An 11,407-nucleotide genomic window follows, 5' to 3' on the forward strand; every position below is an offset into this window, starting at 1 on the left:
TGGGCTCCTCGGGGGGCGACGCGCGGTGGAGGCTGCGCCGAGGCCGCCTGCGGTTCGGGGTTGGGGTGGCGAACCCCAAAACGGGCGCCCAAGGCTTGCCTTGCGGCGGGGGCTGGTCTTCGGCTCGATTTGTATTGCTCTTCTACAATAAACACCTGCCCTACGTGCGTACAGAGACCCCTCTCATCAGTCAGCCTTAGAGCTTAGCTGAACAGCTGCTGCTTTAAAATCAGTTTGTATTCCACCTGGTTACCTGACCATGATGCTGTTACCGCGGGCAGCATTTCACGTAACTAAAAGCAGCTCCGTTGTTGTTGCATTATGCACCCTCCTATCACTTGAGAGCATTGAATGTTAATGCCAGGTACAGTGGTTTGCCCCTCTCATCAGTCAGCCTTAGAGCTTAGCTGAACAGCTGCTGCTTTAAAATCAGTTTGTATTCCACCTGGTTACCTGACCATGATGCTGTTACCGCGGGCAGCATTTCACGTAACTAAAAGCAGCTCCGTTGTTGTTGCATTATGCACCCTCCTATCACTTGAGAGCATTGAATGTTAATGCCAGGTACAGTGGTTTGGAAGGGTCAGGTCTCGTTCTGTTAAAGCAAGATTGTTCTGGCTTACGTGGAAGCATTCATCAAAAAGAGCTTCGAAACTGCAGTTGTTCCCATGAGGAAAGCATCCGTACCTCAGCTTGCTGCTTGGCTTTGCCAATGCACAATAACTTCTTAAGCCATCGATAACATCCTTCCACACGGAGAGATCTGTAATTCCAAGAATATATTTGTACAAGTTAAACCTTAAGATTAAAACAACATACAGCATACACTTTCTACAAAAAAAAAAAAAACAAACACCACCTAGGCAGGCGAGGGTTGTTTGAGATGTGCTAGCCGTGTTGACAGCCTGTCATTTCTTGGGTTGGGGTGGGGGTTTTTTGGATAAAGATGAATGAACAATTCCAAGGAACAAGTACCTTCACTAGGAATGCTGCACCACACAATACAAATTACTGTTTGGATTTTATCCAAACTACACTGCAGGAAAAAGAAGCTTTGACATTAACTTCAAAGGAGGAGAGATTTTTATGTTATAGGCTTAAGATTTCCTGTATCACGCATATTCTTTCCAGCAGCAAAACAGTCTTAAGTTCTCCTTCTATCTGGCAACTGTTGCATCTTGTTATCTGTACTGTGACCTTGTGGAGAATCATGGTAAACTGGATGCCTGAAATGATGAGTTTAAAAAAACCCCAAAAAATCCTTGAGAGGATTGGCAGGCATCAAGTCAACTTTGGCCCTGTAGAAAACTACTGCAGTAGCCACAGACCAAACGACAAAGTATCATTAGATATCAAACAGTTATCTTGTGAATACCTAGGCATTCTAATAATGGAACAGTATGGGGTGGAGAAAAAATCCAAGCTCCAGAAACAATTTCAACGGGAGCACATGCAATAGTAGTATATGCCAGCATTCTGTCAGGAGATGTATGTGAGATCTTCAGCTCGGCAAAGCACGTCGTAGTCGGCATCGTGTGGAAAAAAGGGTGTCAGAGAAACCAACAAACTGCCAATATTCTTAAAATCCCCTGTCAGGTAGTCAGACAACAGTAAAAGTTTTAGTCAGCTACCTCCATCTGCAAGGATTCGGACAGTATCTCTGGAATTTTCAACTTTTCATCTTCAGCCTGGACTTCCTGAAGAGCCATAAGCAATATATACACAAACACACATACATATTTTGAGCTGCAGAAGCTGTCTGTCTAACGAACTTTCACACTGGGATAACTAAACCACTGTATCAGCCCCACTAGAAGATCTTCTGTGAGGATTTCCTCCAGTACAGAGTTAAGCTGACCACAACTCACGTTTCCCCCTATAAGAAAGAGGGAGTCATTATGCCTATCTAAAATATTTTTTTAGCCTATCTCAGTGATTTAACGTCTCTTTTTCAGCCTGACCACTGCCCATCAGCAGGACTCTGGCGTCTTAGAGGCATTACAGACTAACAGCTTAGAAAGTGTGGGGGAACTGCAGTGCTAACTGCCTGCTACCGCTGCACTCAGCTAGATTAGATGAGAATAGGGGCAGGACTATTAGAGTTTTCCGAGTGTGAAAGATTTGCCCACATCAAAGCTTCAATGCACTGGACATTAAAATCTGTGCTTAACATGTTTGATTTAATATCAGCTGGTTACTAACTGCTTTTCACTGCTTCATCCTATAGACAAACCTGAAAGGTCCAACAAACCCCACTGATTACGTATCTTCATAATACATCCGTTTCTCTTCCCCGTCCCCCCCAAAATGCAACCTATGTGCAACATACTGTATCTGGGTCCTACCTAAAAAAACAAAAGGGCTGCCCTTGTCAAAAAGTTTACCCGTCATTACACAGTTCACAAATAAGGAAAGCACAAGACCTCCTGCCAAGTAACTAACAAAACATCTAATTCTAATTATCTGCTGTTCTATCTGTACCTTTCGATACCCGAAAGAATCACAAGGTCTCGGTGAACTGTAGTAATTTGGGATTTACATCTATTCTTATAGTTACAGTTCAACCAGATGTTTAAATAAGATTACACCATCATGCATTAACTGTACCTTACACTGCAATGAGATCTACAGCATACATACAGATAGGCTTAAATACAATATGCATCTACAAATAGTTAAATATACAAGTGCAGTTGGCTATATATATGTGTTTATTCACACACTTCTAATATTTGTGGTGTCTTTAGTAGGTAATTTTCCAGAATTCTGTATAGGGACGCTACCTGGTTGTGTAGGGATGGGGTCAGGAAAGCCAAGGCATGGATGGAGCTGAACTTGGCAAGGGATGCAAAGAATAGTAAGAAGGGCTTCAACAGGTACGTCAGCCAGAAAAGGGAGGTCAAAGAGAGCGTCCCCCCGCCATGGGCAAGACTGGCAAACTGGTAACAATGGGCAACGAGAAGGCTGAGATACTCAACAAGTTTTTGCCTCCACCTTCACTGGCAGCCTCTCTTCCTCCACCTCTCAAGCGGATGGATCATGAGGAAGGGACTGGGGGAGCAAAGTCCCTCCCACTGCAAGGGAAGCTCAGGTTTTGCTCCATGATATTTGAAAAGTCATGTCAGTCAGGTAAAGTCCCTTGAGAACGGAAAAAGGGAAACATTGCATCCATTTTTATTAAGGCTAGAAAGGAGGAGCCTGGGATCTACCGACCTGTCAGCCTCACCTCTGTGCCTGGGAAGATCATGGAACAGGTCCTAGAAGCTGTGCTAAGGCACATGGAGGACAGGGAGGTGATTCGAGACAGCCAGCATGGCTCCACCAAGGGCAAGTCCTGCCTGACCAACCAAGTGGCCTTCTTTGATGGAGCAGCTACAGCAGTGGAGATGGGAAGAGCTATGGATGTCATCTATCTATCTGGACTTCTGTAAGGCCTTTGACATGGTTCCCCACAACATCCTTCTCTCTACTGTTCTTTTCTTCAGCCCAGGGGGAATACTGAAAGAGCAATTTCTGGATTCACTTTCAACATAAATGCCAAGAATACCTTCTGGTTTGGCCCCGGAAGTGACATTTTTCCCAGCACTCCTAAACCTTTACGCTGCATCAGCTGTCAGAGCCTTGCTCAGGGTGATTACAGAAAGTGACTGCTTGCAAAGCCTCACTGAAATCGGCACCTTCAAACACAGCAAGGACTTTACAATATATTTGGCGTTAATTGTTTCTAGAACAATGTCTGTTTCCACACAAAAGTTGACCTGGCATTAGCATCCCCATCTTTTCATTGCCAGCAAATAAAAGCTGCTATCTACACTGTGTAAGTGTTCGTTAGTAATTTGATGTTTTAAACAGCAAAATAAAGTGAATAAATCATCAGAGTTACCACACGAACCGTTCCTTATTTGAGTGTTTCATTTCATCTTAGCAGAAAAAGAGCAGAGGCACAACAACATGTTCTCAGTGAAAATATTTACAATCCAAGGATCTGGCACAAGTTTTGGTTGACTTCATCCACGGATTTGCTGGACAGCAGTCTAAACTTCAGTAAATTTTAGAGGGAAATGTCAGTTTGAGGTTGTTACTCTAGCCAGGTCAACACTGTTTACTGCCTGACGGTGTTCTTGGTAAGGCAGTCGCTATAGGGTTATTACTCCAGACACATTTTTTTTTTACCACAGCATTGACAAAGAGCTCACAGCCAGCCTGTGCTGCAGTGCCCCAGCACCATCCTGCAACAATCAGAACACGTAACTCATACTTGGAACACAAGCAGTAAAGATAAGGAAGCCGCAAATTATTTCTTGCACTTTTAATATCGTAAGAACAAACTATGAAAACTTCTAATAATAAAAAAAAAAAGCAGAACATCAGGTAGGTTTTTGATTTTTATCTTTTAAAAAATTAATCTTACAAGAGGTCTTAAACAATTTCAGAAACTTACAAAATATATTCAAGTGTGGCAAGTTACTTCACTGATAAAACAGCATTTCTTTATGATGTGCTTTTCTCCAACCAGGATGAAGAAGCGTATGCGTATCAAAACCATCAGAACAAATCATTCATACCACCAGAACAAATCACTTTTCTTCATTCCAAGAAACAGCCCAAATATTTTAAGTCAATTTACCTGTAGTATGCCAAAAGAACAAAGCAGCATAAAAGCAGTGACTGATAAAGATGATACAGGGCGTATACAAAAAGGGAAGATCAGTAGCCACAATTTAGTTTGTGGAAGTGCTTAGCTCTTCAGCGGGCTTTGTTTCACTGACCAGTTGTACATGAGTAACTAAGAGCAAAAAGCGGTAGTATTAACTCCTGTTTGCAGTTCAGAGCATAAACTTGTTCACTTTATAGATGCCTGTTGTAAATTTCAGATATTACAGCAGAGTGAGCAATGGGGAAAGCTAAACCAGCCCGATGGTTGTGTACTGAACAGAATAAAAAGCATTTGCATGTTCTCTTCTGCTAATTTCAGCACAGAAGTTTTAACAAGCAGCACAGAGCTGCAGCATCCTTAACTTCTCCAGCTAGCTAGGACTGAAGAGATTTTTTGTTTGTGCCATTAATCACTCAGTTTTAAAATTGATTTAATCTAATAGCTACATTATCACTTGGTACGCTCCATAAAAATATTTTGTAAAGCAGCATTTTCAGTTACAAAGAGCAACAGGTAATCACGGTAGTAGGGAATCACCCTAAGTGAGCCTCCTGGAAGATGATGGAAATAGGCAGTACGGAACTGGCACTTCTCCCCAGGCTGGAGCATTTACGTTCTACTACATTTCTCTCCAAAAACCCCCTGCATGCACACCAAGTCCAATTCCAACTACACATCTTACTAAGAGTTTAAGCTGGGTTTGTCCAGCTAGGCCGGCTAGTAGCTTCCTAAGTAATGTTCCAGGTAGCGGTGGCTTTTTTTATTTGTTTGGGTTTTTTAATATTAATGGCAGAAGTTGGATTTAAGAGCAGCCTGCATTTGAATAGCATGAAAATTGAGAAAAACATTTGACTGAAAGATTGTGTCATATACTCTAGATCTCCCAGTCTGACTAGAAAAAGCTTAAAAACTATACAAATTAAAACTTGAATAAAAATACCCAGTAAGTACTTATTCCCAAGCCAATGTACTTATCAGGTACAGATACAAGTGCGTGTTCTGGTGACTGCCTTAGAATTCAACAAACAAATGCTACAGCTGCACCCATCACTGCATTTCAAAAGTCAAAACCTGTTCTGCATGTGCAAAACGGATCTGTAACGCTACTTACACAATCAACAGCAAATTATAAAAAAGAAAAAGCAAAGCACACCATACCAGTGTCACAGTTCAACAATGCTGTATCAGTAACAGGCAAACTTAGGGTTTTCTTTTCAAACTTGTAGAAATGAGATCATACAAATATATGAACCTCGCATATTCTGTTAAGAACAAACAGTAATTAAATAGAGGGATCCTTTCTTCACTACATACAGAAATAACAATGTATTTACAGTATTTACAGTTTTCCAAAATTCTGGATTTCCTGCATTGTTTTGTAGGAATTCGTATTCTTCAGGCTGGAAAATAGTTACACAATAGTTCACAACATAAACCAGCTTCTGAACAGAGACAGGTTACTCATTCTAAGTTACTGATGTAAAGACTAGAGTGCCTTAAAAGGAAATAAACCCACCCATTTCACCTAAACATCCTGTCATTTGTGGGATTATATCACAAACTACAGATGTTTTACACAAGTTAGATACTGCTCATTTTCACAGTCTCCCTGACTTAAGTCATAAAAACAAGTGAGCTGCAGTCGTAACTGCTTTTGTGTTCAGGTTGCTGCTGTCATTGCAACATGTATTAAGATCAGTTACAAGCAAGAGTACTCGCACTTAAATAGCTAACTTTTTGATTTTTTTTTTTTTTTTACTCGGCTTAAAATAGGAATGTGCCAGTTTGAAACAAATCTGTTGATACTCAGATTTACTCTTAAGTTCCTGAGTTAAGATGTACAGCCTTAACCTGTAGCCTTGAAAACCGTTTTAAAGTAGCTGAAAGCTTTAAACTGCAAATTTAAAGGAAGGCACACAAAAAAGCCAGAATCAGTAATTAAAGGTAATATTTAAAGACAACATGAAAACTACAGTAAAAATCTGCATGAGGAAGATGGTATTTGTGTTCGGAGCTGTTCCAAGTTGAAAATAATCAAAGCACCTGTTCTGAATAACAGTACTGAAGAGAAAAATTGAAGGCTTCACAGTAATACACACTTTCAGTGCCACTTCTTTTACAACGATCCTGAAAAGACAGCAGGGATTCAAAACTTGCAGATTGAATATGGGAAAAATAGTCCAAACTTCATAGCAACAGAATTAACAGTTAAAGCAAACAGCAATGACATAACATTTCTTACACTGTAGGACTTCAAAAGAAAAATAATCAGTTTGAAGTCCTTCACATGCATGTGACAGAGCTGTTGGCATAGGAGCTCTGAATCATTCAGCATGCCCTACATACGAATCAGTGTAAATTAACTACAACCAGTGTCTGAGAAGCTTAAGCCAAAAGGAAACCTGATGAGATTATTTAGTCCTTTCGTATCAGAGAAGGTAACGCTAGCTCTCCAATGGATTATTTGAAAGACTACACACTCAGGAGCTATATTTGCTACTTTCACAAACAGTAGAAATCATTGTCAATCCTTCCTAGCCTCTTACAACCAAGAGTAGGTAGCTTTTAGAATTCTATCTACATGCCACAAGCATCTTCTTCTAAAGAGGGAAGATGCTACTGTAAAAACAGATCGTTTCAAGTTGGAAAAATTACACGTTTGGTCAGAATTGTACATTAAGAAGATTTTGTGTTCAAATAGTAGAGTTTCAGCATTACATACAAGAAGTCTGGAAGTGCATAGCTGCACGTAAGGCATTTTAGGAATGATTCCAACACAGCTCACTGCCTTCAGCATTTTATTAGGTTCAATTAACATGAGCAACCTCTCACATTTTAAGATTGTTTCCTACCACTAAACCCATGGTCATTGGGATCAACCCCGAAACATCTGTAGACCTTCCATAATGACAGCTGCAAACACAGAGTGAGCATTTCCCAGGCGTGGGGAACGGCTGTCTCTACAGCTAACTTCAACTTGTCGAATGAGAGAGGTCACTTCCCGCAGCCGATCCTTGCTAACTGGCCCAGTCCTGAAAGCGGAAACAGTCACTGGCGATCTTCCACACTGTGTTGGTAGGTGTGGCTTGTGCTGTCAGCAAGAAGTTCTGATTGAAGTAGCGTTGCTTGTCACCATCAAATTTTACTGTCCCGCTTGTCACCACGAGGACTGTTGTCTGGCCTTGAGTAGCTTGCTCTTCACAAGGAGAAAAGTTTAAAGAAAACAACTCAAACAAAGACTAACTGGTAAAGTAGTAGGAAGTGTACACAGAACTTTCATTCAATTCTGGTTATACTACTAATAGGCTAACAATCAGTTACACAGTCATTGAAAGTACAGTTTTGTTGCATCATTTCTATACAGACAATGGTGTCTTCGCTCATCAACACTGCTTTTTAGTGGCTTTTCTATTTTCATCTCATGTCATTCATTTTAGAGCACTATAACAAACACGCTGAGGTTTTGCTTAGAATAAGCTCTCATTATTTGAGATATATGTGTATATTTATATTTAGCAAGTTGCATACACTTTTTTCCCCACAATTAGAGATTATACCTTTTTCACAGCAAAGCAAGTGTTCTTGACCACAGGCTTTTTCCTTACTTACATTCCCAAAATATCCATTAGGAGTCATTTATTAACTTCTCAATTATGTAAGCCTTTCTTTCGTACTTGTTCATTAGAAATCTTAAGAACTTAACATCTATTCTAGATGTAAAGAAATCAAAGTACATACAGGGTAATCATCTGTTCCTCGTTACACTGCAGGTCAGTATCAGAGGCTACAGCAGAGGTCTCTTTGGCTCTTAGACATTGTAGACAACATAACCTGATAAGCTAGACCTTTTCAATACATGAAAATACATCACGTCTGAATGTGATCTGAACAAAAAAAGTCCTTAAAATATTTTCCCAGACATGAGGAAAAGTGTGGAGTTGCTGCATCTCTTGATTTGTGCTTCATTTATGCACAACTTGACATTTCAACCCTCAGTATTTTCTCTAAGCTTGTTCCAAAAGAACTATTGAGCACCATCATACTTGCAGTTCACTTTCAACAGTTAGAAAAAGACTGAAAAATAAACAAGTAAATTGTAATACAGCCTTACCGTGAACAGGCTGGCAGTCCAACATATTAACCTGGAATTCACTAGATGGCAACATTTCAAAAAATTTATTCAGTTCTTCTTGGCCGGACACTGCATTACCATTCCAAACTAACGTTGCTTTGTCCAAATAAAGTCTTGTTAAAGCCTGAGTGATTATGAAAATATATATTTAGGGAAAATGCATAAACACATACAACGGACAACATATAAAATATTCTTTGGATCCTTATGTTGTGAATTATTGACTTCTTCTGTTACTCCAATAGATAAAATGCCCTCCTGAAATACTAGCTCCTTTTAACAATTAGTGGTCCTGACCAAGAATTAAAGTTAACTGAAACATATTCTGCTTTGTAAGTTACATAGTGACTCATACGCCTCCAAATTTAAATACCAATGAGATAACGTTAACAAAACTATTGATAGAACTGAACTAGTTGCTAAGAAAAGGATAGTGCTACCTTTCCAGAGTAAGTTTATCGCTGGTATTTTTTTGTGGGGCGCGTGTGCACCCAACACAGATGATGTCAGGAAACTGTAATTTCAGGTTATTAAAAAAAAAAAAGCGAACAAGACCAGAAACAGTGGAAACTTAAAAAGGACAGTTACCTGCAGCAGCAGACCAGAACTTCCCAAACATTTCAGAAGCTGTAACAGTTGTGTGGGTGCCTAACTCTCCTTCACGCTGTTGATAATCTCTGCCTAGCCTACTTATGCACAAAGTGACTACAAAGTTACATGCACCTGCTGGTATTTTCACATAATCGAAAAGTTATTAAATTACAATTATAATACATTTAAAATTCCAAAGAATGATCTCCACAGCTCTCTTTTGGTGCAAATATCCATTACATGGTACCACATCAGTGTGGTCCATGAAGACTTTCAGAGCCAGACAGAGCTGTTTCCACTTTAGCCGCAGGCACTCCTGAGGACTTCCCAAAACAAGTGATAACTGCTAATAAAAGAAGTTTCGGAAAAAAAAAAAAAAAGCTAAATCCTGACCTCCGAGACAAACAAAGCAAATTTCACCTGCCTGTACTGCCCAAATCCTGTACCTGTAAAATACAGCTGGAGACAAACTGAACAATTATCATGAGGAAGCCTAAGGCACTTTCTAAAAGGGGCCCTTTTACAACGCTGCACAGTAACATAAAGAATCCCCTACAGGGCAGTCTAAGAGGAACAGAGGTCTCCCCCTGGCCAGCACAATGCATGGTAACCAACCTTCAGGTGCTTTCAAGTGTAATGCTAGTTAGAAAAGCAAGCAAAAAATGCACAAGACAGTTCTAACTACTGTCAAAATATCTAATTACCCTTCTTCTTTTATCCATGGTCTCATAATAGATGTTGACAAATTCATCTGCAGCCCTGCAAGCTTGATCCACATAGGTTTTGAAATCCTGGAGAGAAGAAATCATACCAAATTACTTAAGGCAGGCAATTTTATGCAACCTAGTCATCTACGGCATTTCTCCAGCAAGTCACTTTGGTTGGTCTTTTCCATTCCCACTGAAAGATGATGTCAAATAATGTTGAAATTGATTCCAAACTCCTTTCTTGCTTGCAGGAGGTACCAGCTTTTAGCAAGGTGACAGTTTTAGGATTCATTTTGAATGCTGATATATTTATTGTATTTAAATTGTAAAAATTTACACTGAAAAATGGGCTACAGCTGGCTGCAAGTGGTGTGAACGTGCAAGTATTCAGTGAAAAAATCTGTTGCTGTGATGGCTGTTCTGAAATAAAATTCAGGAACAAGATTTATTCAATGTATTTCTGAAAATTAGTCTCATTTTTTAAAACACCTTTATATATACATATGTAAAATGTAATTGTATAATTGGATATAAAAATGAGAGAGAGAGCACATGCACACACACTGTATGTATTCCAGTATCAAACACTCCAGTGCTATATCCACAGGTAAAAACCGAACACTTTTCCTCACATCTCATTCTCTTCCTTAGATCTCTCCACTTTTATTCACCCAAAGGTAACAGCCTGTGCTGTCGTATCGCTGCCCTGTGAGCTCATTCGGTTATTTGTTCAGTTTGTTTAGCCGTTTGGCCTTTGATCTCTTACAACTGTGACATCCTGGAAAGCAGTGGTTCTGAATTTCCTGTCCATACCTCAATAAAACTGCTCTTGGTTCTGTTATGGTATTTTGTCTAAAATATTATAATTTACTACTACTCTATTTCAGCATTACATTATCAATATTTGCAACTGATAATGACGAAAGGCTGAGAGCTGGGCTTGTTCAGCCTGAAGAAGAGGAGACTGAGAGGGGACCTCATCAATACATACAAATATCTTAAGGATGGAAGTCACGAGGACGGAGCCAGACTCTTTGCAGTGGTGCCCAGCGACAGGACACGGGGCAATGGGCACAAACTGAAACATAAGAGGTTTCAGTTGAATATGAGGAAAAACTTCTTTACTCTGAGGGTGACAGAGCACTGGAACAGGCTACGCAGGGAGGTTGTGGAATCTTCTTCTCTGGAGATATTCAAAGCCTGCCTGGATGAAGTCATAGAATCATAGAATGTTTAGGGTTGGAAGGGACCACTAGTGGTCATCTAGTCCAACCCCCCTGCAGTGAGCAGGGACACTGCTATCTAGATCAGATTGCTCAG

General features: G+C 40.1%; 1 protein-coding gene across 1 annotated transcript; it reads right to left on the reverse strand.

The window, feature by feature from the left end:
• Positions 1–6,383: 6,383 nt before the first annotated feature.
• On the reverse strand, positions 6,384–10,437 carry NXT2 (nuclear transport factor 2 like export factor 2). The gene is made up of 4 exons (XM_009646664.2): positions 10,257–10,437; positions 10,085–10,171; positions 8,769–8,913; positions 6,384–7,853 (listed from the first exon to the last, which is right to left on the reverse strand). The coding sequence occupies exons 1-4, from the start codon at positions 10,377–10,379 to the stop codon at positions 7,675–7,677; spliced, it is 534 nt and encodes a 177-aa protein (XP_009644959.2). The 5' UTR covers positions 10,380–10,437; the 3' UTR covers positions 6,384–7,674.
• Positions 10,438–11,407: the final 970 nt, after the last annotated feature.

This window comes from Egretta garzetta, unplaced genomic scaffold (assembly GCF_000687185.1).
Source record: "Egretta garzetta isolate BGI_Z169 unplaced genomic scaffold, ASM68718v1 scaffold411, whole genome shotgun sequence".
Taxonomy (NCBI): Eukaryota; Metazoa; Chordata; class Aves; order Pelecaniformes; family Ardeidae; genus Egretta; species Egretta garzetta.

Coding starts and splice junctions, on each gene's coding strand:
- NXT2 (XM_009646664.2), bottom strand. CDS start 10,379: ATGAATCCTAAAACTGTCACCTTGCTAAAAGCTGGTACCTCCTGCAAG. Junction 10,172..10,256: donor AATGGAAAAGACCAACCAAA/GTGACTTGCTGG, acceptor TCTTCTCTCCAG/GATTTCAAAACCTATGTGGA. Junction 8,914..10,084: donor CCATGGATAAAAGAAGAAGG/GTAATTAGATAT, acceptor ATAATCACTCAG/GCTTTAACAAGACTTTATTT.